The sequence below is a fragment of the Staurois parvus genome, unplaced genomic scaffold, assembly GCF_062004578.1.
Source record: "Staurois parvus isolate SC_StPar_1 unplaced genomic scaffold, SC_StPar_1.0 ptg002176l, whole genome shotgun sequence".
NCBI classification, from domain to species: Eukaryota; Metazoa; Chordata; class Amphibia; order Anura; family Ranidae; genus Staurois; species Staurois parvus.
The window spans coordinates 20,138-48,034 of record NW_028319972.1 but is presented as its reverse complement, the minus strand read 5'-3'; the positions used below and the strand labels follow the sequence as shown (position 1 = coordinate 48,034).

The 27,897-nt window shown below is 47.9% G+C and overlaps 1 protein-coding gene across 1 annotated transcript in view; it reads left to right on the top strand.

Annotated features, from left to right (window-relative positions):
- The window catches only part of LOC149432273 (C-myc promoter-binding protein-like), a gene marked incomplete at both ends in the record, with an annotated part of 73,400 nt that overhangs the window by 26,308 nt on the left and 19,195 nt on the right, over positions 1-27,897 (top strand). The window contains 5 exons of the mRNA XM_089665300.1: positions 5,786-5,955; positions 9,753-9,994; positions 13,876-13,942; positions 16,260-16,318; positions 19,515-19,659. Of these exons, the coding sequence (XP_089521426.1) occupies positions 5,786-5,955; positions 9,753-9,994; positions 13,876-13,942; positions 16,260-16,318; positions 19,515-19,659 (683 nt within the window). The remainder of the gene's footprint in view (positions 1-5,785; positions 5,956-9,752; positions 9,995-13,875; positions 13,943-16,259; positions 16,319-19,514; positions 19,660-27,897) is intronic.

The following is a 27,897-nucleotide window of genomic DNA, read 5'->3' as shown; positions in this document are numbered from 1 at the left end:
CCTAGTCTTCCCCCCAGCCCGGGCACCACCCCACATTGACTTCTCCATCACATCCAACAATGCCACCATCAAACCCTCCCCGCAGGCCAGAGTACTTGGTGTCATTCTGGACTCCAACCTATCCTTACAGCCCCAAGTCCAATCTTTAACAAACTCGTGCCGCCTCCACCTCCGCAACATCGCCAAAATCTGCACGTTCCTAACCCCAGAAACCACTAAACAGCTCATCCACTCCCTCATCATATCACTACTCGACTACTGCAACTCCCTCCTCACTGGCCTGCCTCGCCGCTGGCTATCCCCGCTTCAGTCCATCCTGAATACGGCTGCCAGACTCATTCACCTTTCCAACCGCTCCGTCTCCGCCACCCCCCTCTGCCAATCCCTCCACTGGCCTCCACTCAGTGTCCTCCACCCCTCTCTGCCAATCCCTCCACTGGCCTCCACTCTGTGTCCTCCACCCCTCTCTGCCAATCCCTCCACTGGCTTCCGATTGCGCAACGGATCAAATTCAAAATCCTAACACTGACGTACAAAGCTGTCCACCATACTGCCCCGAACTACATCACTGACCTAATATCCAAGTACTGCCCAACACGCACACTCCGCTCCTCACAAGACCTCCTTCTCTATAGTTCCCTGGTCTCCTCCTCCCATGCCCGCCTCCAGGACTTCTCCAGGGTGTCACCCATCCTCTGGTACTCCCTGCCCCAACCCATCAGATTATCACCTACTCTCCTCTCCTTTAGGCGCACCCTAAAAACCCATCTCTTCAAGGAAGCCTACCCCACCCCCTGCTAACCTGCCGACCTCCTCCACTCCATCCCCCACAGCTATCTCCTCCTATACCACTATCCCCTCCCTCCTAGATTGTAAGCTCGAAAGAGCAGGGCCCTCGATCCCCTCATGTTTTGCATTGTATTGGTATTGTTCTGGCACATGTTCTGTCCCCCTTTGTAATGTAAAGCGCTTAGCAAACCATTGTCGCTTTATAAATACTGTATAATAATAATAATGGTCTAGCCTGCAAGGACTCCCTGTCCAGGCGTGAGGCTGACTGTCAGTGTTGTGGACGGTATGTGTGCCACCTTTGTTTCTCATCCATATAATGTGAGGGGCTCCCAAATTTGTGTCTCCTGTGGAGAAAACCTGCTTTTTGTTTTCTCCGCTTTTTAAGTTCTACAAGAGATCCTAGAGCCTGGAGGCTTTGTAGAGCTTTTGGATGGGAAGAAGCCTCTATTTCCAGGTCCACGTTTTAGATGGTAGCCAGTCCTCAGTGACTGTGCACAGTTCCTGTTTGTTGAACTATTATTTGAATACTATCTAAAATGTGGATCTAGTTCTGGAGGCTTTATCCCACCCAAAGCTCCACAAAGCCTCTGAACTCTAAGACCAAACTGAAAAAAACAAAAGCTGATTTCTCCATGGGAGACAAAAAGCTGATTTCTCCATGAGAGACAAATCCTGGAGGGCCCTCACCCTTCCATTATTTATTGAAAGCCCATTGACCCCAGACATTTAGTAAGCCCCGTTTTCACTCCCCCCCCAGCCATTTTATTGTCCCCCTTGAATACTTTTTTTCTTGTGGGTCAATACTGACCACTTTTAGCTTTTTTCTGATTTCATTCAATGTCTACCTCTCCAACAGCACGTGTTCCTCTTCCAGAGTGAGGAGCGATAGCATTGTGAAGGTTGCAGTGGGTGGCTCTAACTAGTGCATATACAGGGCTTAGGACGCCTCCACCCCCATGTGACCGTGTTATGCACTATAACTGCAATGTGATTGGCCTATCTTATAAATATAATAGAAGTCATCTTTCTTTACCTTTTCTAGGTAAAAAGGTAGATGGTTCCCAGCTTATATAAGACTTGTGTTCTACAACCATTTTGGTTTAGAATAAGGGCCGCTGATAAGGCAGTACAGCCGGCCTTCCTGTACCTGGCCCCATCAGTTCAAAAGAGGGGGGCCCCCAGCATCTGCCAAGCAGGAGGGCCAGCTGTAATGCCTTATTGCTGACACCAATGCTCTTTGCCTCCCACTGGAAACAAAAGCAACACCTCCTGCGCTCTATGACCCAGAGTACGGGTGGATGGATGGAAATGGAACTTGTAGAAATTCGTCTACCAATGCATAAAAGGTTGTGCGGCTCTAAACAAGGCTGGGGAAGCCCGACCAGTACTGTGAAGTGAAACAAAAAGCGCACCAACCTTGCGCATTACCTCAGTAAAATGTGATTTGATTGAATTAAAGATATACTCACAAACAGAGAAGTATAACAAGAGTATAAGATCCTCAATGGAACTCTAGGAGTGTGAGACCAGCGTGAGTCTTATCACGAGGGAAGACTCTCAAAGTAAGGCTGACGCGTTTCGAGCTCTGATGAAGGGACTCCCTTAGAAACGCATCAGACTTACTTTGAGATCCTTCCCAGTATCTATACCGCCATTTGTAGGCGCTATAACTTTCACGTAAACCAATTAATTTACATGTTTTGGGAATTTTTTTTTTTTTTCTATTTTTAGCAAAGACGTAGCAAAATACATTTTGACCTAAATTTATGAAGTTTTTTTTTAAGTTTTTTTTATTGGATATGTTTTATAACAAAAAGTCAAAAATATGGTTTCGTTTTTTTTTTTCAAAATTGTCGGTCTTTTTTTCTTTGTAGTGCAAAAAATAAAAACGTAGAGGTGATCAAATACCACCGAAAGAAAGCTCTATTTGTGGGGGAAAAAAGGAACATAAATTTCATTTATTATTATTATTATTATACAGTATTTATATAGCGCCAAAGGGTATGCTCAGCGCTGTACAGTAGCGAGGGGGACAGAACATGAGACAAGACAGTAATAATACAATACACGAGGGGTTCGAGGGCCCTGCTCTTTCGAGCTTACAATCTAGGAGGGAGGGGAAAGTGGCACAGGAGGAGATGGATGTGGGGGATGGAGTGGAGAAGGTTAGTTGTTAGGTGAGGTCAGGTGTTAGGTGAGGTTGGGATAGGCTTCCCTGATAGAAGGGTTTTCAGGGTGCGCCTGAAGGTGAGGAGGGTAGGTGACAGTCTGATGGATTGGGGTAGGGAGTTCCAGAGGATGGGGGAAGTCCTGGAGAATTCCTGTAATCGGGTGTGGGAGGAGGAGACCAGGGAGCTAGAGAGCAGGAGGTCCTGTGAGGAGCGCAGGGCACGGGTAGGGTAGTATCTGGGTATCAGGTCAGTTATGTAGTTCGGGGCGGCATTGTGAATGGCCTTGTAGGTCAGAGTTAGCAGCGTTGTATGACCGCGCAATTGTCAGTTAAAGTAACGCAGTGCCGTATCGCAAAAAATGGCCTGGCCAGGAGGGGTGGTAAATCGTCTGGAGGGAAAGTGGTTAAAGCCCAACTGCAGTAAAAAATTAAATGTAAATATTGCATTTGTGCATCAATCACCGTGCTCCTCAGTCTTGATTCCAAACCCTTGCCCTCCCTGAGCCGTTTTGTGGTGTCATGGACTCTAGGAATGTGATAGAGAGAAAACAGGTGGCGCACACACCTAGTGCATTATCCAAGGTTTATTGTAGGAGTGAAAGAATAATAAAAACATACTCACAGATGAAGCATGTATCTAAAAAGCATAGAAAAATGACAATGGCCACAACGGCAGGCAAGGTGTTCTCACTGTCAGTGCGGTCAAATGTCTGACGCATTTCGGGGACAAATCCCTTTCCTCAGAGCTGATGACCAACCTCTGATGCAGATGTGTGATGAATGGAAAGTAAGTAAGCCTAAGGCATCAACAGCAAGGCTCTTACTTTCCATTCATCATACATCAACATCAGAGGTTGGTCATCAGCTCTGAGGAAAGGGATTCATCCCCGAAACGCGTCAGCCATTTGACCGCACTGACAGTGAGAACACCTTGCCTGCCGTTGTGGCCATTGTCATTTTTCTATGCTTTTTAGATACATGCTTCGTCTGTGAGTATGTTTTTATTATTCTTTCACTCCTACAATACACCTTGGATAATGCACTAGGTGTGCGCGCCACCTGTTTTCTCTCTATGCAGTGGCTGATTTCCCCGTCTGAGGAGGGCTGCACCCCTGAAGCATTTCCTTTGGTTGTCGCTGTCCTGGTAACCTTGCTTCCCTTTTGGCTGTGCATATCCTGAGGCTCTGGAGAGTACATATGATACTCTAGGAATGTGAGACCAGCGTGAGTCTTGTCACGAGGGAAGACTCTCAAAGTAATGCTGACGCGTTTCGAAGGGAGTCCCTTCTTCATCAGAGCTCGAAACGCGTCAGCCTTACTTTGAGAGTCTTCCCTCGTGATAAGACTCGCGCTGGTCTCGCACTCCTCCGTTGAGGATCTTATACGTTTGTTATACTTCTCCGTTTGTGAGTATATCTTTAATTCAATAAAGTCACATTTCACTGAGGTAATGCGCAAGGTTGGTGCGCTTTCTTTTTTTTTCACTTCACAGTACTGGTGGGGCTTCCTCAGCCTTGTTTAGAGCCGCACAACCTTTTATGCATTTGAATTTCTGCAAGTTCCTTTTTCATGCATCCACCCTTGCTCTGGGCCTCCCACTGCAGCAGTGTGGTCTTCTACTTCTTTCTCCCTCCGGCTGCACTGCAGTGGGGATTGGTTCTGGTATCTGCCAGGTAGGTTGTATGGGGCCCCGTGATTTCTAACAGCAGCCCTGGTTGGTATTGTCTGATCGCAAATGTGCTACTGTTAGAGATCCGGATATGACCAGAAATGTGTGGACTGACACAGGGAAGTAGCAGGCTTCAGGAACACAGGCGTAGTCAGGCTGGAGAGGTGGAATGGTCAGGCAGGCCGTAAGGTACTGTCAGGTGCCGCCTGGCAGTGTCTCTAGCAGCCCACAGCACGGATTTCCTCAGGGCGCGGGGTCTAAGTCCCAGCCTGCTATTCACCAGGGCCCCTGATGGTGGGGATGGACTTGGTGCAGACTGGAACCAGGTCGCGACCCCTGAGTGCGTCCGGCTGTGGTAGAGAGTACTGGCAGGGGAGTGCAGGAACGGAGTCTGATGGGAAGAGGCAGGCAGACTTACTAAAGGTGATCCGTGCGGGATGGATGGATCGTCAGGTGAAGTAAGCATAGTCAGACAGGCCGGGTCGGTATCGTGCGGGCAGCGTGGTACAGGAGGAGCAAGCAGAGAATGGTCGGGGTCACAAGCCAGGTTCAGCAGGTAGCGGGCAGCGCGGTACCGAGGATCAGGCAGAAGCATGGTCAGGCAAGCCAGGGGTTCAACAGGAGACGGTCAGCAGAGGTCAGGATCAAGCAGGGTCAGCAACGAGGCAAGAACACAGGACACCAGGTACAGGGGCTCATGGGAAACATACACCAAGGCACTGATCACAGGCCTGGTCATTCCTTAAATACCCCTCCTGCAGTCAGCCCCAGGTGTTGGCTGACTACAGGAGTGAGCTTCTGGCTGCTGAGAGCACCCGCTGGTCAGCCCTGGTACTGCAGCCCACACTGCAGGTGAGTCCCACCACCAGTGCTGAGTCCATTCCTGGCAGCTACCAGCTGAACTGATTGTAATAGCCGCATCTATACAAATGTCCTGGCCAGAAGTCTCACACAAGAAGCTCAGAGTACTATTGGAAATGGGTGCACTCTGTAGAGGGTGCTGAACGATGTTATGTAATTTGGAGAACAAATGACAAAGGGGTTGTGTAAGCCACATAGCAGCCTAGAAAAAAACATCATCATACACATGTAAAAACAAAACCTGAATTGCAAGTATTGTGTTGATGGAATTTCGCCTCTGTCTGTCTCCATAGGTTTAATATGCAGGTATCCCGAAGACGATTATGAATCCTTTCCTTTGCCTGAGTCTGTGCCTCTCTTCTGCTTGCCCATGGGGGCGACGATCGAATGCTGGCCATCCAATAGTAACTATCCACTTCCAGTTTTTTCTACGTTTGTCCTAACTGGAGCATCCGCTGAAAAGGTACCAGAATTTATCACAATACATCTGATACGTAGCGTTGTTCCGAGAGTAACATTTCATCTTTATGGTGTATTTTCAGTAGGAGCCATTGATATGTAAACCTTGAAATTATTCTCACTTTTCACTTTTTTATATGATTGCTCTGGAAGATTTGTAGATTAAAGCGGAGCTCCACCCAAAAGGGGAAGTTCCGCTTTAAGCCTTTGTCCCCCGCTCCCCATTAAAGAGGAGCTCCACCCAAAAGGGGAAGTTCCGCTTTAAGGACTGCAACCCCGCTCCCCACCTTTGGGTACCCGAATTCGACAGGTACCCGCTCCCATTTCCAGTCCGATCGCCTAAGCGATCGGAAGTGGACGGTGTCCTCTCTCCATCCCTCCCTGTAGTCTTTTGGGACACGTGACAGGTCCCAGAAGACTACAGGACCATTCACGAAACGCAGCACTACTTGCGCATGCGCAGTGGGTACCCGGCTGTGAAGCCACAAGCTGTCACAGCCGGGTGCCCACACTGAAGGTGCCGGACTCCTGGAATACAGGGTCGCCGGTGAAACGAGCTGCGGGGGAAACACCACAGGACCGAGGGACAGGTAAGTGGCTGTTTTTTTAAAAGTCAGCAGCGACAGTTTTTTTGCTGCTGACTTTTATTTTATGATAGGTTGAGTGGAACTCCGCTTTAGGGATTGACAGCTTTGGGGAGCATGGGGGAAGGGGGAGCGGAAGTTGTCCACCCCCCCCCCCATAGTCTTCTGGGACACGTGTCAGGTCCCAGAAGACTAGGGGCCATTCAAAAAGCACAGCGCTTCTCGCGCATGCGCAGTGGGCACCTGGCTGTGAAGCTGTCACAGCGGGGTACACACACTGAAGATGCCAGTGCCAGGGAGAGAAGACGGCCGGTGAAACCAACCATGGTGAGGACACCGCTGGACCGAGGGACAGGTAAGTATTTGTATTTTAAAAGTCAGCAGCTACAGTTTTTGTAGCTGCTGACTTTTATTTATTTATTTTTTTTCAGGTGGAACTCGCTTTAACTGCTGCAGTCACACTTTCCTACTGCTGAAAGCGGCAATAAACTCTATGTGAGCACCATAAACCAAAAACGTTATTTAATTAATTTTTAATATTCTGCACAGCAGAGAGATACAAAGCAGCATGCCTCCCTAGTAAAACAGCACACACAGTAAAACACACACAGCACACAGTTAACCCTTTGATCGCCCAAATGTTTTTGGACCTGTAGTACAGCCCAGAAACAATAATGCACATTTTGTTTTTTCTTGTTTGTTTGTTTTTTTTTTAACCTAAAACACACTGACACTAACTGACATTGATACCAATTAATTCATTCACAGAGAAAAAGAAAAAATCAAGGGGTGTGAGCTGTATAGTGACTGATCACTGTGATAGCTAATCAGAGTCTATCTCAGCAATCACGTGACCCGGAATCGGGAGTCCTGGGTCCCGATCGTTAGAACGGGACCCGGGGCTCTCAGTGACACCGCAGTCTTTGTGCTGGGAGTGCGCTGTGCGGCGCGCTCCCTGCAGAAAGACGGGTACGCAAATATCCGGCCCCACGGAAAAAAGCCCAGTTCTGTGAGGCCGCATATTTGTGTGACGTCAGCGCCAAGGGGTTAAATTAAAAAAAAAAAAAAGACTTTAGGCCGGCCATACATGGGTCGAAATTCGACCGATTTTTTTGACCAAAAAATAGGACCTAAGACTAGTCGGCCGATTTTCGCTCTGTTAGTGGGTCAATGGCACCGGCAAATTTTCATGGTTCCTTCCCTTTTCGGTGATCGGGCATGTTGGAAAATTTGTGACAAACGACCGATTTTCGACTCAACGATGGTCAAATCATACGATCGTTCTTCCGAAAAGAATATGCGCATGAGCCGTGACATGGAAGGAACAGAAGTTTCGCCTGTTATACGGGGTGGACTTTATGACTTGGTCGGCCGATTTTCAAAATCATTGATGGCACCATCGGGTTACCGAGCGAATTACGTTTTCGATTTTCGGACGAAAAATCGTTTGCTATTCAAATCATGTATGGTCTGCATTAGTATCACTAATTCCTCTCCCTTTGATATAATACTAAAAAAAAATAGTTTTGCTTTTTGTTACACTTTATTTTATTGCATACAGTGAAGGAAATGCATATTTGCTCCCCTGCTGATGTTGAATGTTTGCCCTTCACAAAGAAATGATCGGTCTAAAAATCGAATGTTCGGTGTATTGTAACACTGAGAGACAGAAGAGCAACAAAACATTCAGCAGAAATGCGTGTCTAACAAATGATGACTGATCTGCATGTTCATGAGGGAAATAAGTATTTGATCCCCTATCATTCAGCAGGATTTCTGGCTACCAGGTGTCTTTCATACAGGTAACAAGCTGAGATTAGAAGCAGTCTCTTAAAGGGAGTGCTGCTAATCTCATTGTGTTACCTGTATAAAAGACACCTGTCCACAGGAGCAATCAAACCATCAGATTCCAAACTCTCCACCATGCCAAAGACCAAAGAGCTGTCCAAGGATGTCAGGGACAAGAATGTAGACCTACACAAGGCTGGACTGGGCTACCAAACTATGGCCAAGCAGCTTGGTGAGAAGGTGACAACAGTTGGTGCAATCATTCACAAATGGAAGAAACACAAAATAAGTGTCAGTCTCCCTAGGTCTGGTGCACCATGCAAGATCTCACCTCGTGGAGTGTCAATGATCATGAGAACAGTGAGGAATCATCCCAGAACTACACGTGAGGATTTTGTCAATGATCTCCAGGCAGCTGGAACCACAGTCACCAAGAAAACAATTGGTAGCACACTACGCCGACAAGGACTGAAATCCTGCAGTGCCCGCAAGGTCCCTCTGCTCAAGAAAGCACATGTCCAGGTCCATCTGAAGTTTGCCACAGAACATCTGAATGATGCAGAGGAGGACTGGTGGGAAGTGTTGTGGTCAGATGAGACCAAAATCGAGCTCTTTGGCAACAACTCAACTCGCCGTGTTTGGAGGAGGAGGAATGCTGCCTATGACCCCAAGAACACCATCCCAACTGTGAAACATGGTGGTGGAAACTTTCTGCTTTGGACGTGTTTTCTGCTAAGGGGACAGGACAACTGCACCGCATCAAAGGGACGATGGACAGGGCAATGTACCGTCAAATCTTGGGTGAGAACCTTCTTCTCTCAGCCAGGGCATTGAAAATGGGTGGTGGATGGGTGTTCAAGCATGACAATGACCCAAAACACACGGCCAAGGCAACAAAGGAGTGGATCAAGAAGAAGCACATTAAGGTCCTGGAGTGGCCTAGCCAGTCTCCAGACCTTCATCCGATTGAAAATCTGTGGAGGGAGCTGAAAGTTCGAGATGTCAAACGTCAGCCACCAAATCTTAATGACTTGGAGAGGATCTGCCAAGAGGAGTGGGCCAAAATCCCTCCTGAGATGTGTGCAAACCTGGGGGCCAACTCCAGGAAATGTCTGACCTCTGTGATTGCCAACAAGGGATTTGCCACCAAGTACTAAGTCATGTTTTGTGAAGGGGATCAAATCCTTATTTCCCTCATGAACATGCAGATCAGTCATCATTTGTTAGACTTGCATTTCTTTTGAGTTTTTTGTTGCTATTCTGTCTCTCAGTGTTACAATACACCGAACATTCGATTTGAAGACCGATCATTTCTTTGTGAGTGGGAAAACATTCAACATCAGCAGGGTATCAAATACTTATTTTCTTCACTGTAGGGGCCTCATCCCTTTCTCTCATATTTACCGTCGTGCCGTGTTCTTTCTTGCAGGTATACGGAGCAGCCGTACAATTCTATGAGCCGTGTACTCCGGAGCAGCTCACAGAGAAGCAGAATTCCCAATTAGGACTGGTAACCAACGTCGAAGGAAAAATGGATCCCTCTAAAACCATCCATGCTAGCAAGTGCATCTGCCTTCTGTCTCACTGGCCGTTCTTCGACGCTTTCAAAAAATTTCTCACTTTCCTCTACCGTTACTCCATCTCTGGACCCCATGTGCTCCCCATAGAAAAGTAAGTGTATCCGTGTGAGAGGCTGTCCATAATGAACCGCCAAGTTCTTGTTCTGCCTGTCCACTTGAATGCACTCCTAAAAACACAGCAGAGCACGCTGACGTCCATTGTGAGCGATTACTTACTGCACGCTCCCAGCCGATCGTCTTTCAGACCTCCTTTGTGGATTCTAGTAGTAGCACTCTGTCTTCCCGGGGTGACTTGTCATGCTCATGTATCCATTCCAGCACTAAAACAATGGCTACCAATCTGCCAATTTGTTTTATTTTTTATTTTAATTCTTTTATTTATATTGTCACGGCTCCAACAATGTGAGTGTATGCATGAAATTCAGGTGACTATTTTCAGTATTTTGCAAAGAACAACAGATAATGGGGACCGTGAACAGACAATTTAGGGAGTACGATAGTAACTTTGTACAATATGAAGCAACTAGATTAGTGATCTCCAAATGGCGGTCCACGGGCTGGATGTGGCCCTTTCCCTGACTTTATCTGGCCTTTGGGGCATTATTTCTCCTTCTGACACCAATGATGAGGTACCACCAACAGTAGGTTATAATTCCTTCCTCCACCACAAAGACTGGGGAACTATTCCTTCCACTGACACAAATAATGTGGCACTGTTCCTCCCACTGATACCAATGATGGGGCATTATTCCTCCCACTGATACCAATGATGGGGCACCATTCCTCCCACTGATACCAATGATGGGGCACTATTCCTCCCACTGACACCAATGATGGGGCACTATTCCTCCCACTGACACCAATGATGGGGCACTATTCCTCCCACTGACACCAATGATGGGCACTATTCCTCCCACTGATACCAATGATGGGGCACTATTCCTCCCACTGATACCAATGATGGGGCACTATTCCTCCCACTGATACCAATGATGGGGCACTATTCCTCCCACTGACACCAATGATGGGGCACTATTCCTCCCACTGACACCAATGATGGGACACTATTCCTCCCACTGATACCAATGATGGGGCACTATTCCTCCCACTGATACCAATGATGGGACACTATCCCTCCCACTGATATCAATGATGGGACACTATTCCTCCCACTGATACCAGTGATGGGGCACTATTCCTCCCACTGATACCAATGATGGCGCACTATTCCTCCCACTGACACCTATAATGGGCCACTGTTCCTCCCACTGACCCCAATGATTGGGCACTATTCCTTATACTGACACCAATGATGGGACACGATTCCTCCCACTGATACCAATGATGGGGCACTATTCCTCCCACTGATACCAATGATGGGGCACTATTCCTCCCACTGATACCAATGATGGGACACTATTCCTCCCACTGACACCAATGATGGGCACTGTTCCTCCCACTGACACCAATGATGGGGCACTATTCCCCCCACTGACACCAGTGATGGGCACTTTTCCTCCCACTGACACCAGTGATGGAGCACTATTCCTCCCACTGACACCAATGATGGGGCACTATTCCTCCCACTGACACCAATAATGGGGCACTATTCCTCCCACTGATACCAATGATGGGCACTATTCCTCCCACTGATACCAATGATGGGGCACTATTCCTCCCACTGATACCAATGATGGGGCACTGTTCCTCCCACTGACACCAATGATGGGGCACTATTCCCCCCACTGACACCAATGATGGGGCACTATTCCCCCCACTGACACCAATGATGGGGCACTATTCCCCGCACTGACACCAATGATGGGCACTTTTCCTCCCACTGACACCAGTGATGGAGCACTTTTCCTCCCACTGACACCAGTGATGGAGCACTATTCCTCCCACTGACACCAGTGATGGAGCACTATTCCTCCCACTGACACCAGTGATGGCGCACTATTCCTCCCACTGACACCTATAATGGGCCACTGTTCCTCCCACTGACCCCAATGATTGGGCACTATTCCTCCCACTATTACCAATGATAAGATAATATTCCTCCTCCCACTGACCATGGGCAATATGTCATGTCTTTTTTTTTTTTACTCCCACTGACCACCAAGCCTGAGGCATTTTATACTGACACTGGCCACAGTCCGGCCCCACTATAGTCTAAAGGACAGTATACTGGCCCTATGTTTAGAAAGTCTGGAGGCCCCCGAGCTAGATAATCGATCATTAGAATAACCACTATGATTCCATGGAATTCCACTTACTGTGTGTAACGAGGAGTGTCTTCTAGGTAGTATGACGCTTGTAATGGTTGTTATGGGAAGCCCCATTCAGGAGGCGGGGTGGGGGGGTACAAGGAGTAGGGGTAGATTCGCTCCCCAGAGGAACGGTCCTTGAGATTGTTTCAAAACACACCAAACAGTGTAGGTGGAACCGATCGGTTTTCGCTTGTAACAAAGCTATCATTCTATGTTCCTTGGGTCCATTTGGAGAAAGCCATTTATTTTTGAGCACCACATTTGTTTAGAGGGAGGGGGTGTTCTGTTTCCACAGGAGAGGGATGCAGGCCCTTGCATCACCTTCAAAATTTGAATCACAATTGAAGTTTTCTCTTTCAATAAACTTCTATTTGTCATACATAGTGAACTGGCCGCCGGGTTCCGATTTAGATTCACCATGGTCAAGATTCTTGATGGTACCCATGACCATATTTCAGAATGGTTTCAGCTTTAGACAGTCCAATTATGTTTTTTAACCCCCCTGGCGGTATTCCCGAATATTTGGAATGTAAGGGGGCTACCTTACATTCCAAATATGCACCAAAGTTCCTCTTCTACCTCTTTTGAAGCTGACTTTGGTACATTATGGACCAGCACATTTTTACGTGATTTGCTGCATGACAATACAGTTTTTTTTCCTTTCTTAGCGCATTTGGGGCGCCATTTCATGCATTTCAGCTAAACTCTATGGACAAATTTTTTTTTGCTGAAGCTACACTTAACCCCCCTGGAGGTATTCCCGAGTGTAGCTCGGGGTAAAGTTTCAGCACCACAAGGGGTAACCCCCCCCAGCTACACCCAGGAATACACTGCAGCGTTGCTCCAGGATCTCTTCTGCAGTTACCTTGTCCTGCGCTCCCGCGATGTCCCTCCTGCAGTGTCCCCGGCAATGTCATCCGGCCGATGCCGGCATCCGTCTTCTGGGTTTCGTTGCCTGCGACGTCGGGACGTACGGGGGACAGAACTGGCGGGAAATTTGAAAGTTGTAAAAGTGACATTCACTAAATACACTAAAATCACATAGTATAACATTCCTGTATCAAACCATTTCACATACATTGTGTCCCGAGTGCTTTGTCCGGCGCCCTGCCTGCATTTTTACTGTTCTTTCGGCCTGGAAACTGAGAAACGTCCATGGCGTCCAAAAAGCGTCCCTTTAGGTCAGACGCGGTTTTAGACCGGCTAGAGAACAGCGATAGTAAATCAGAACCACTTGCAGAATTGAGTGATAATGATTCGTGGGGGAAATTCCTCATCAGACACTGAAAACGATTCTGCGACTTTGCTCAGCGATGTGCGAACTTGGCGCTATATTTCACATTTCAGTGTTTTCGGTTTGATTAAATTATTGAATTAAATTTATTATTATTATATTATTATTTTTTATGATTATTTACTAAATTATAATTTATGATTTCGTGTTTCAAGTTTTATCATCCCCGGGATGTTTACTAGACTCTTGTTCAGACAGATTTCAGTGAGTTATTCCTAAAAATTACAGGCCTACAATAAAAAAACGACATATTTCCATGCAAAAAAATGTACCGCTTTGAGCACAGAAATACTGACATCATCAGACCGCTAGGGAGGCTACCATTGTCTTTGACTTGCTGTTGTTGTTGTTCTTGTGCATTTGATGTTTTCTTGTTAATTCTATACATTTTTTTCCCCCTTCATCCAGACACATCTCCCACTTTATGCATAAAGTTCCATTTCCTTCTCCTCAAAGACCAAGAATATTAGTTCAGGTAAATATTCCTTAAAAGTGTAAATATCTTTACTTGCTGGCTGAAATCAAAGACTTCTGTGTATGAATTCTTAATTTAAAAAAAAAAAAAACTTTTGTGGATTGAACAGGATATGGCAATAAGCTTCACATCCCGTATGGAAGAAAAATATATTTGAAATATTCTTCCCAATATTGGTGTCGGTGGGAGGAATAGTGCCCTATTGGTGTCAGTGGGAGGACAAGTTCCCCATTGGTGTCAGAGGGAGGAATAGTGCCCCATCATTGGTGTCAGTGGGAGGAATAGTGCCCCATCATTGGTGTCAGTGGGAGGAATAGTGCCCCATTGGTGTCAGAGGGAGGAATAGTGCCCCATTGGTGTCAGAGGGAGGAATAGTGCCCTATTGGTGTCAGTGGGAGGACAAGTTCCCCATTGGTGTCAGAGGAAGGAATAGTGCCCCATCATTGGTGTCAGTGGGAGGAGTAGTGCCCCATCATTGGTGTCAGTGAAGTGGGAGGAATAGTGCCCCATCATTGGTGTCAGTGGGAGGAATAGTGCCCCATCATTGGTATCAGTGGGAGGAATAGTGCCCCATCATTGGTGTCAGTGGGAGGAGTAGTGCCCCATCATTGGTGTCAGTGGGAGGAGTAGTGCCCCATCACTGGTGTCAGTGGGAGGAGTAGTGCCCCATCACTGGTGTCAGTGGGAGGAATAGTGCCCCATCACTGGTGTCAGTGGGAGGAATAGTGCCCCATCATTGGTGTCAGTGGGAGGAGTAGTGCCCCATCATTGGTGTCAGTGCAGTGGGAGGAATAGTGCCCCATCATTGGTATCAGTGGGAGGAATAGTGCCGCATCATTGGTATCAGTGGGAGGAATAGTGCCCCATCATTGGTGTCAGTGCAGTGGGAGGAATAGTGCTCCATCATTGGGATCAGTGGGAGGAATAGTGCCCCATCATTGGTGTCAGTGGGAGGAGTAGTGCCCCATCATTGGTGTCAGTGGAAGGAATAGTGCTCCATCATTGGGATCAGTGGGAGGAATAGTGCCCCATCATTGGTATTAGTGGGAGGAATAGTGCTCCATCATTGGTGTCAGTGGGAGGAATAGTGCCCCATTATTTGTATCGGTGGGAGGAGTAGTGCCCCATCATTGGTGTCAGTGGGAGGAATAGTGCCCCATTATTTGTATCGGTGGGAGGAGTAGTGCCCCATCATTAGTGTCAGTTGGAGGAATAGTGTCCTATTGATGTCAGTGGGAGGAATAGTGCCCTATTGGTGTCAGTGGGAGGAATAGTGCCCTATTGGTGTCAGTGGGAGGAATAGTGCCATATTGGTGTCAGTGGGAAGAATAGTGCCCTATTGGTGTCAGTGGGAGGAATAGTGTCCTATTGGTGTCACTGGGAGGAATAGTGCCCTATTGGTGTCAGTGGGAGGAATAGTGTCCTATTGGTGTCACTGGGAGGAATAGTGCCCTATTGATGTCAGTGGGAGGAATAGCGTCCCAATGTTGTCAGTGGGAGGAATAGTGTCCCATTGGTGTCAGTGGGAGGAATAGTGTCCCATTGGTGTCAGTGGGAGGAATAGTGTTCCATTGGTGTCAGTGGGAGGAATAGTGCCCTATTGGTGTCCGTGGGAGGAATAGTGCCCCATCATTGGTGTCAGTGGGGGAAATAGTTCCCCATCATTGGTATCAGTGGGAGGAATAGTGCCCCATCATTGGTGTCAGTGGGGGAAATAGTTCCCCATCATTGGTATCAGTGGGAGGAATAGTGCCCCATCATTGGTGTCAGTGGGGGAAATAGTTCCCCATCATTGGTATCAGTGGGAAGAATAGTGCCCCATTGGTGTTAGTGGGAGAAATGGGGCCCCAACGTTGGTATCAGTGGGAGGAATGGGGCCCCAACGTTGGTATCAGTGGGAGGAATAGGGCCCCAAAGTTGGTATCAGTGAGAGGAATAGGGCCCCATTGTTGGTGTCATTGGGAGGAATAGTGCCCTAAAGGGCCACAATTTGGAGACTACTGTTATAGTGTATGGCCAGCTTCAGTTTTACTTGGAATAAATGGGTCACAGGGTAAAACCTTGATGGCCCATATTTGCTGTAATCTGGCACACACAGCATCTGTTTTCCCCCCATGTTTCCCCCTATAGCTATAAATCTTAGCTGAAGCGGGGGCCCCAGAGTGGACACCTGTGTGTGATATGCTGTGATGGGATCCCCACTAATCGATTGGTCTATATTTGGTGGGTCAGTCCGCCTGATTCATCTCTTGTGTATTTCTAACCCCTTTTTTTTTTGCTGTACTGAGTAAACACAATTTTCTGTCTCTCCGAACAGCTTTCCCCGCACGACACCCTGATCCTCAGCCAGCCCGTGTCCTCGCCGCTCCCACTGAGGCAAGTACACATTCTTTTGGCTTTGAACTCGGGAGCACTGAGTGCGCGGGGAGCCCTGCTGGGCTCAGTGACACCCAGGTGGACGAGTGTAATTCCGGCTTCCTTGGGATTAGCATTGCATAACACCGCACAGCTAAAGCTAATTGAACCTGATGGGTGCTGTCATGTGACGGGCATGTTTTCTGAGCCTGCCGGCGCAAACACGGTTTGGTTACTTTGGCAACCTCTTCTCCCGCAGTGCGACGTCTCTCTCTCCTTTTCTGTGGATCACGGGGGGGGGGGGGGTAACAACTGCCAGCTCTGTGACCGGTCTCCGATTTAATGCCGAGGTTCATTAGTGCACCAGGGAAGAAAAAAAATGAAAGCGAGTGATTTGTGGCTTGTACAGACTGCATTTTCTGCTGGTGCATAATTGCCGCAACATTTACATGTAATTACTGGGAAAATTAATTAGCGATTGAATAATTATTCCTTTTTTTTTTTTTTGTCTGTTGGCTTGCCTTTCCTGGCAAAGTCCCATGACCTTCACAGACAGACTACGGAAAGCAGTGTATCGCAATTAATTAATCAGTAAGCTGCATTGACCTTTGCCGCCTTGGTCGCTGGTCTCAATAGATCTCCAATGCTTGCACAACACAGAATTATTTTAGTAAATATAAACTGCTGAATACCTTTTATATCCAGTGCATATAGTGAATGCAGGGTCCAAGGATTGCAGATATAGTGGATTCAGGGTCCAGGGAGAGCGGATATAGTGAATGCAGGATCCGGGGAGAGCGGATATAGTGAATGCGGGGTCCGGGGAGAGCGGATATAGTGAATGCAGGGTCCGGGGAGAGCGGATATAGTGAATGCAGGATCCGGGGAGAGCGGATATAGTGAATGCAGGGTCCGGGGAGACCAGATATAGTGAATGCAGGGTCCGGGGAGACCAGATATAGTGAATGCGGGGTCCGGGGAGACCAGATATAGTGAATGCGGGGTCCGGGGAGACCAGATATAGTGAATGCAGGATCCGGGGAGAGCGGATATAGTGAATGCAGGGTCCGAGGAGACCAGATATAGTGAATGCAGGGTCCGGGGAGACCAGATATAGTGAATGCGGGGTCCGGGGAGACCAGATATAGTGAATGCGGGGTCCGCGGAGAGCGGATATAGTGAATGCAGGGTCCGGGGAGACCAGATATAGTGAATGCAGGGTCCGGGGAGAGCGGATATAGTGAATACGGGGTCCGGGGAGAGCGGATATAGTGAATGCGGGGTCCAGGGAGAAGTGGATACAGTGAATGCAGGGTTCCAGGAAGACCGGATATAGTGAATGCGGGTTCCAGGAAGACCGGATATAGTGAATGCAGGGTCCGGGGGGACCGGATATAGTGAATGCAGGGTCCGGGGGGACCGGATATAGTGAATGCAGGGTCCGGGGGGACCGGATATAGTGAATGCAGGGCCCAGGGGGACCGGATATAGTGAATGCAGGGTCCGGGGAGACCAGATATAGTGAATGCGGGGTCCGGGGAGACCAGATATAGTGAATGCAGGGTCCGGGGAGACCAGATATAGTGAATGCAGGGTCCGGGGAGACCAGATATAGTGAATGCAGGGTCCGGGGTTTAGTAACATTTTAAAGGATAAGTTCACCTTTGCTGGCAATAAAATGTGCACTTATTATTTTTTGTTTCTGGAGCCTCTAAAGTATTGCACCAGCGATCAGCAGATCACTAGTGCCAGGCAGGACTCCTGCAGACCTGTCAGTGTATCTGTGTGCCTGTACATCGTATGGGCAAGCAGATACTCACCGATAGACTCAGTGAACTACCACAGCGCCGTGCTAGTTCTTTGAGAACTACAAGCTGACAGCCACAAAGGATGCTGGGACTTGTAGTTTTCTCATTCACAGAATACTGTGAATGAGTGACGCTGCAGGGTGGGCGGAGGTTTTTGTAAATTGTGATAGCTTGCGGGGGCAGAAGATCCCCGGGTGATCAGGGGCTGGGGTCCATTTGTGACAAGTTACACCCTGGATATTGGTGTAACATGTTACAAAAGGTGAACTCATCCTTTAAGGAAACGCCCCTAGCAGCAGCTATTGAGCTTTTTTTCTGCCTTTAGAAGTAAATTGCGTTGTCCTATGTGCTCGTGCGCACTATATTAGTCTAGTAGTGTTTCTGAAGCTTCAGCTTGTACAAGCAGAAAAAAAACTCATTTTTTGCGTCTTTGGGAGTGATTTGCCAGCAGAAAAAAGACAATGAAGGCTCCTAAATGCTGCAAACCGCTGCGAAGCAGTGGTGAGAACACCACTCTCAAGCAGCTAATGTGACCTAAAAGTAAAGAATGGCTTTGGCCTACATGTCTCTGCCAAACGACCATTCCCCCCCACTGACACGTTTCACCCCGCCTACTGCAGGCCATAGTCTGGTCGAAAATTGGCCGATGTTTCGGCCGAAAAAAAAATTGTCTGATTTTCACACCGTTAGTGGGTTAATTGGTCGGCCGTTTTTCGGGATTTTGGCACATATCTTTTATCTGTGAAGTTGGAAAAAAATCGGCCAATTTTGCCGATCGGCCAATTTTCCCAGCAATGATGGGCAAATCGGCCGATCTTTTTACTGATAAAAAATCTTCGCATGAACTGTGACCTGCAAGAAGAAGAAAAAGAAGAAGAATTCCCGTCCGCTATTATATTTGACATGAAAAAGTCTTGCGGTTGCAACAATGTATCTATTTGTATCCAAATAAAAACATCTGTATCCGAAATGGATACATTGTTGCAACCGCAAGACTTTTTCATGTCAAATATAATAGCGGAGTTCTCTGCAAGGGACAGAAGTAATTAAATGCCGGCCGTAGACGGGACGAAAATCGGGCGATTTTTTTTTTTTACCGTTGGTGGTAACATCGGCCTATTGAACAACTGATTTTTCGTTTTTTTTTTTTTTAAAAACGGACTGTTTTCGACCCGTCTATGGCCTGCATAAGTTATAGGATTCATAGTCATAGGGGCTATCACTAAGCCTCGGTGGCTGGGGCGAAACGCATCAGCGGACAGAGACATGTAGGCTGTAGCCGTTTTTTACGTTTGTCTAGTTAGCTGGCTGGTATATTCATAAATAAATTACTTAAAATGTTTTATAAAATCTCTGCATTTCAGTAGGTTTATACTTTTTGCTCATATAAAACTTTATCTTACAAACAGTGGAGGAAAATTTTCCACGCTGCTGCAGAATTTGGGCCCCGAGAATGCGGTGACTCTGCTGGTCTTTGCCGTCACGGAGCACAAAATCCTCATCCACTCGTTACGCCCGTCTGTTCTCACCAGCGTCACCGAAGCCTTGGTCTCTGTAAGTACCTTTTTTTTACCGCTTTCCATTCTACAGCCAATTGGGTCACATTCTTCTGCATTTGATAAAAGGCTTTAAATCTCCGGGAACCGATGTGAGACGAAGTTAATGTCATATTTTTGAGTCTCCTTGGGATACTCCTGTAAAATCCCTGAATTTTACAGATTAAATGGATGACAATTTGGGCATTGTAAAAAAAAAAAAGAAAGCTTTTTTTTTTTTTTTTTTTTTTTTTTTTTAACAGCGACCTCACAGTATGAATTTCTTTGTGTTAGACTTTTTAACATGGGATAATAGCGGCTTTTTAGTGGTGTAGAGAATATAGCGCTGCATCCTCGTCTAAGGTCTGCTCACAGCTTGGGGAAAGGTTGAGCCCCATTAGTCACCGCTGTAGGACAGACAAGTTTGTCGACCACAATGAGGGCTCCATGTACACGGGGCGCTTGGAAAACTCTTCTGAACGATGGAAACTGCTGGAAAACGTAGGTTAAAAACCGTCAGTTTAGCCGTGTTTGCATACCGCGTTTATGCGTGTTTGCGTTTAGAGGCGTTTTTTAAAGAGAACCTCAGGAGACCTTTCAAATACCCAGAATGCACTGAAAAATAGTAAATTCACTAAAAAAGGCTACTAAAATACAGCACGAGTTATTTTATCAAGTCATGCAGTATTTTATTAGTGAAAAACATGCATCATGTTTCAGCTGTCAGCGGGATTCCCAATGACAGCTGAATGTCAAAGAAAGAATTGCAGACAATTAAAGAATTATTTAAAAAATGGCGTGGGGTCCCCCCCCCCATGCCCTTCGGGTCTGGTATGGATTTTGAGGGGAAGCCCCACACCAAAGCTGAAAAAAAAAAAATGGCGTGGGGTTCCCCCAAAATCCGTACCAGACCCTCAACCCAGCATGCAGCCCGGCAGGGTTTTTAAAAGATAACCTCAGGAGCAGGGGCGGACTGACCGTTTTTGAAACTCGGGCACTGCCCGAGGGCCTGGGGTCAGTAGGGGCCCCATGAGATGCCCCTGGTACCTTTTTCATAGGTTTTTTTGAGTTTGGGCAAGGACACGGGGGCCCCATGATCCCCTATTGCCCAGGGCCCCATGAGTTGTCAGTCCGCCCCTGCTCAGGAGACCTTCCCAAATGCCCAGAATGCACTGAAAAACAGTAAATAATTAACTATTTCAGAGATTTTGAGAGAAATAGAGAGAGCAGAAGCAGAGGGAGCAGTATGTGTTGAGGTCTTTTCTGGTTGTATTCACTATGGATCCCATCATGAGCATAATGCGGCGCGTTCTACCATTTGTTCCTTTGTTCCTTCACGTGAAACCTGGAACTGACTGTGCTGGTGTACCGGTCCATTTGAATATATGGAAAACGCTCTGCATGCATTTCTGATGGTGAAAAAAGGCTCCGGACAGCACCTGGAACAGTTAAAAAACGCTTCTAAACGTGATTAACTGCGCTTACAAGCGTTTGGCGTTTGAAACACCGGCAAAATCTACTCGCATGACGTCCTCCCAGAACACACCCCAGCGGCGCGCACCTGGTGCTGTCAGTGATTGCTGTGTCCTATGGACACAGCTGATCACATGACTATGTAAAAGGCCAATCACAGCGGTCTTTTACCACGTGATCAGCTGTGTCCAATGACAGAGCAGATCAGAGTAAATACAGTTGCTGGTTATTAGCAGCACTTTCCTCATGCTGTCACAGCGTCGGAAGTACTGCCGGTAACAGGCAAATGTCACAGAGCAGATCTGCACTGATCATCATGGCACTGATGATCAGTGCTGCCCGTCAGTGCCCATCATTGCTGCATATCAGTGCAGGATCATCCGTGCCTCCTCATCAATCCCCATCAGTGCTGCCAGTCAGTGCCACCCATAAGTGCCCCCTGTCAGTGCTCATTGCTGCATATCAGTGCAGCATCATCCATGCCTCCTCATCAATGCCCATCAATGCCACCTCATCAGTGCTGCCAGTCAGTGCCACCCATAAGTGCCGCCTGTCAGTGCCCATCATTGCTGTATATCAGTGCAGCATCATCCATGCCTCCTCATCAATGCCACCTGATCAGTGCTGCCAGCCAGTGCCACCCATAAGTGCTGCCTGTCAGTGCCCATCATTGCTGTATATCAGTGCAGTATCATCCATGCCTCCTCATCAATGCCACCTGATCAGTGCTGCCAGCCAGTGCCACCCATAAGTGCTGGCTGTCAGTGCCCATCATTGCTGCATATAAGTGCAGCATCATCCGTGACTCCTTATCAATGCCCATCAGTGCCACCACATCAGTGCTGCCAGTCAGTGCCACCCATAAGTGCCCATCATTGCTGCATATCAGTGCAGCATCATCCGTGCCTCCTCATCAGTGCTCATCAGTGCCACCTCGTCCGTGCCACCTATAAGTGCCGCCTGTCAGTGCCCATCATTGCTGCATGTAAGTGCAGCATCATCCATGACTCCTTATCAATGCCCATCAGTGCCACCACATCAGTGCTGCCAGTCAGTGCCACCCATAAGTGCCCATCATTGCTGCATATCAGTGCAGCAGCATCCGTGCCGCCTCATCAGTGCTCATCAGTGCCACCTCGTCCGTGCCGCCTGTCAGTGCCCATCATTGCTGCATATCAGTGCAGCAGCATCCGTGCCTCCTCAATGCCCATCAGTGCCACCTCATCAGTGCTGCCAGTCAGTGCCACCCATAAGTGCCGCCTGTCAGTGCCTAACTCTGCATATCAGTGCAGCATCATCTGTGCCTCTTCATCAATGCCCAGCAGTGCTGCTTATCAGTGCAGCCTCATCAGTGCTGCCAGTCAGTGCCACCAATAAGTGCCGCCTGTCAGTGGCCATCATTGCTGAATATTAATGCAGCATCATCCGTGACTTCTCATCAATGCCCACCAGTGCTGCCTATCAGTGCAGCCTCATCAACACACATCAGTGAAGAAGAAAAATTGCCTGTTTGCAAAATGTTATAATAGAAACAAAGAAAAACTTTTTTTTTTTACAAATTTTTTTGTTTATAGTGCAAAAAATAAAACCCCTCAACGGCGATTAAATACCACCAAAAGAAAGCGCTATTTGTGTGAAAGAAATAATAAAAATGTCATATGAGTACAGTGTTGCATGACCGCGCAATTGTCATTCAATGTGTGACACTAATTTGGGTTATTTTTTCTTACTAAAAAGATAACTGAATACATTTTGGCCAAGATTTATGAAGAAAGATTATTTATTTGCAAAATTTTATAAGAAAAACACTTTTTTTCAAAATTTTGGGACTTTTTCATTTATATAGCAAAAAAAAAAACCCAGTGGTGCATAAATACCACCAAAATAAAGTTTTATCGGTTTCCAAAAATGCGAAAAAATTCATATGGGTACAGTGTTGCATGACCGCGCAATTGTCATTCAAAGTGTGATAGAGCTGAAAGCTGAAAATTGGCCTGGACAGGAAGGGGGGGAAAGTGTCCGGACTGGAAGGTGGTGAAAGTGTCCGGACTGGAAGGTGGTGAAAGTGTCCGGACTGGAAGGGGGGGAAAGTGTCCGGACTGGAAGGGGGGGGAAAGTGTCCGGACTGGAAGGGGGGGGAAAGTGTCCGGACTGGAAGGGGGGGGAAAGTGTCCGGACTGGAAGGGGGGGAAAGTGTCCGGACTGGAAGGTGGTGAAAGTGTCCGGACTGGAAGGTGGTGAAAGTGTCCGGACTGGAAGGGGGGGGAAAGTGTCCGGACTGGAAGGGGGGGGAAAGTGTCCGGACTGGAAGGGGAGGGAAAGTGTCCGGACTGGAAGGGGGGGGAAAGTGTCCGGACTGGAAGGGGGGGAAAGTGTCCGGACTGGAAGGGGGTGAAAGCGTCCGGACTGGAAGGGGGGGAAAGCGTCCGGACTGGAAGGGGGGGAAAGCGTCCGGACTGGAAGGGGGGGAAAGCGTCCGGACTGGAAGGTGGTGAAAGTGTTCGGACTGGAAGGGGGTGAAAGCGTCCGGACTGGAAGGGGGGGAAAGCGTCCGGACTGGAAGGGGGGGAAAGCGTCCGGACTGGAAGGGGGTGAAAGCGTCCGGACTGGAAGGGGGTGAAAGCGTCCGGACTGGAAGGGGGGGGGAAACGTCCGGACTGGAAGGGGGTGAAAGTGTCCGGACATGACGTGGTTAACTGACAGTTGCGCAGTCATGCAACGCCGCACCCAAATGCTTTTCTAATATTTTATGTTTCCTCCCTGCCATTACAATCAGTATGTGGGGTTTTTTAACATCCCATGTTGCAGCATCCTAAGCCATGAAAATGCCGAGTGCTCTTACATGGTGTCACTGTCGATCCCCCGAGTGTTCCTTGTGCTGGCTGCGTGGAAATGGTGAAAGCAGATTGAGATGCCACATCACCTTGTTTGCATAACATGAACAGGCTGCTCTGAAGCTCACGCTGCCGAATCTCATCCAAAGGCAGCTTTTGGGAGCCAGCCTGCAAAGTAGGAGGGAATGGGGCATATGGCGGAGAAGCTTCATCACTGGCCTGCCATTCTACTTCCCATACAGGAGCATATTGCAGAAAGTTCATGGAAATCACAAACCAGATAGAATGGAATCCATCCTCTGCGTGTTATAAGCTGCTGTACACCTCCTATGTTCTCAAATGAAAAATAGCAATTCAATACAAAAGACAGGGCTTGAAAAAGCCGCTCTCCCGCTCGCCAAATGCGAGGAGAAATTCCTCTGTGGCGAGCGGCCAGCGGCTGCGAGCGGTGAGCACAGATGACTACACCTGCGCTCCAAGCCTCATTGTGAAGCCGAGTTCCGGTTTACAACTTCCGGTTTCCGGCTTCTACGGCACCACCGCCGAGGGGACAAGTGCAGGAGAGGTCCGCTCTCCACCGCCGCGGGGGACTCGGGGGGACAGTAAGTACTGTATACAGCATGTCCTATCACTATAATAGAGTACAGGGGAGCTGGGATATACATTACTGTGTACAGTTTTATATTTCGGACTATTTATTCTAAAGAAAAATGTAATTTCATAAGCTTTAAGGGGGCGTGGTTGGGGGTGGACCTGGGCAAGGTTGGGTGGGGCAACTGGTGGCGAGTAAGTTTTGTGACCGGCTAGTAGGTCTGGACTCGAAATTTTAACCCCTTCAAAAGAGCTAAACAAAGAATATAAATTAAAAGAAAGTAACCCCTTGCCCTCCAGAGGATTCCCCCCCCCCCTTCCTGACCAGGCCATTTTTTGCAATGCGGCGCTGCGTTACTTGAACCACTTCCCGGTCCGGCCACTTCCCGGTCCGGCAAGACGGTGGCAGTGCAGGGGCGGGTTGCTGTTCATAAACAGCGCCTGCCATTTTGGATTGTGCGCGCTCCCTGGGAGCACGCGGCACCGCAATCTGGTGCCCGCTGTGTTCTCTGGACACAGCGGAACACCGATCGCTGTACGGGACCTCTGTGTGAGGTCCTGATCATGTGATCACTGATTGGCCAATCAGTGATCACATGAATAGGTGTAAGCAAGATGTCACTAATGACATCATTGCTTACTACTTGTGAAATCTGTGAATGATCACAGAGATCAAATGGTACAGGGCTGGACGGGAGCAGTGCCGAAGCTGATGGCTGTTTATAAATGGCCCCCGCATTCACTGCCTGTGCGCACTCCCTGGGAGTGCCTGGTACCGCGATCCGGTGCCCGCTATGTCCGGAGGTCACAGCGGAACACTGATCGCTGTACGGGACCTCTGTGTGAGGTCCCGATCATGTGATCACTGATTGGCCAATCAGTAATCACGTGAACAGTAGTAAACAAGATGTCACTTTTGACATCATTGCTTACTACGTGTGAAATCTGTGAATGATCACCTAGATTACATGGTACAGGGCTATTCACAACAGCATTGTACCATGTGACAAGCTGTGACCAATCACAGCTCACACAGTATTTCTCAATGGCTGCAAGAATGCAGCCAGAGAGAAGGAGAAATGATTGCTTTTACAGCCTCTAAGGCTGCCCTGCCAGGTGACCTTAATGACTCCCTCCACCAGACACCTTTCCCACCCTTGGAAACAAAAGAAATGTTAATGAGCAACTCACACCTAAGCTAATCTCAACACATACTGCTGTCTCTGCTTCTACTCTCTGTAATTCTCTGAAACAGTCTGAAATAGTTAATAATTTACCACTTTTCAGTGCATTCTGGGCATTTGGGAGGTTCTGCTGTGCTTATCTTTAAAAAATCACTTCTAAATGAACATAAACGCAAACAGACGTTTTTTTAACCTACGTTTTCCAGCAGTCAGTTTCCATTGTTCAGAAGTGTCCCGTGTACATGGGGCCTTAAAAAGAAAACGAATGCAGCCACCACATCGAACGATTGGTAAGCTTCAATATAAAATTTTTAGTTTTGGGTTGAATACCACTTTAACCTGTTCATGCCAGCCGCACACAAATGTGTGCTGGGCTTAGATGCCGAGCGGCCGCACATTTGCGGTCAATTCTAAAAAAAAAGTGTGCTGAGAGCGCACTCCCAGCACACATGTCCGGTACCCACGGAAAGGTCCCGGTCTTCTCTTTCGATCGGGACCTTTCCCGATCATGTGACGGCGCGTCCCGGCGGTCACATGATCCCTAAACCCCTCCCGGCTTCTGAAACTATTAAAGGGCCGGGAGGCGCCAGCGTGAAGGGTTTTAACCACTTGCCGTCGGCAGGGCGGTGGCACTCCAGGGGCGGGTTGCCGTTCATAAACGGCACCCGCTATTTCTAGTTGTGCGCGCTCCCTGGGAGCGCGCAGCACAGCGATCCGGTGCCCGCTGTGTCTTCCAGAAACAGTGAAACACCGATCGTCGGACGGGACCTCTGTTCGAGGTCCCGATCATGTGATCACTGATTGGCCAATCAGTGATCACATGCAAAGTAGTAAGCAAGATGTCACTTGTGACGACATTGCTTACTACATGTGAAATCTGTGAATGATCACCAAGGTCACATGGTACAAGGCTATTCACAACAGCCTTGTACCATGTGACAAGCTCTGACCAATCACAGCTCACACAGTATTTCTCAATGGCTGCAAGAATGCAGACAGAGAGAAAGAGAAATGATTGCTTTTACATCCTATATGGGTATAAAAGCAATCACTGTAAAAAAAAAAAAAAAAAATCTTCCATGGTGACACTGTACTGCTAGGGTGACGGTATGTAAAAAAAAACCCATAAATAATAATATAAAAAAATAAACTAAAAATGTAAAAAAAAATGTTTAAAAATTATAATTTTTGGTTATAAACTAATTTGGCATACTTTTTTTTTTTTTACTAAAAAGATAACGGAATAAATTTTGGCCAAGATTTATGATGAAATATTATTTATTGCAAAATTGTATAAGAAAAACACTTTTTTCAAAATTTTTGGACGTTTTCATTTATATAGCAAAAAAAATAAAAATCCCAGTGGTGAATAAATACCACCAAAATAAAGCTTTATCTGTCTCAAAAAAATGGTAAAAGATTCATATGGGTACAGTGTTGCATGACTGCGCAATTGTCATTCAAAGTGTGATAGCGCTGAAAGCTGAAAATTGCCCTGGACAGGAAGGGGAGGAAAGTGTCCGGATTGGAAGGGGGTGAAAGTGTCCGGACTGGAAGTGGGGGAAAGTGTCCGGACTGGAAGGGGGTGAAAGTGTCCGGACTGGAAGGGGGTGAAAGTGTCCGGACTGGAAGTGGGGGAAAGTGTCCGGACTGGAAGGGGGGGAAAGTGTCCGGTCTGAAAGGGGGGGAAAGTGTCCCGGACTGGAAGGGGGGAAAGTGTCCGGACTGGAAGGGGGTGAAAGTGTCCGGACTGGAAGGGGGTGAAAGTGTCCGGACTGGAAGGGGGGAAAGTGTCCGGACTGGAAGGGGGTGAAAGTGTCCGGACTGGAAGGGGGTGAAAGTGTCCGGACTGGAAGGGGGGTGAAAGTGTCCGGACTGGAAGGGGGGGGAAAGTGTCCGGACTGGAAGGGGGGAAAGTGTCCGGACTGGAAGGGGGTGAAAGTGTCCGGACTGGAAGGGGGTGAAAGTGTCCGGACTGGAAGGGGGGAAAGTGTCCGGACTGGAAGGGGGTGAAAGTGTCCGGACTGGAAGTGGGGTGAAAGTGTCCGGACTGGAAGGGGGTGGAAGTGTCCAGATTGGAAGGGGGTGAAAGTGTCCGGACAGGAAGGGGGGGAAAGTGTCTGGACTGGAAGGGGGGGGAAAGTGTCCGGACTGGAAGGGGGGGGAAAGTGTCCA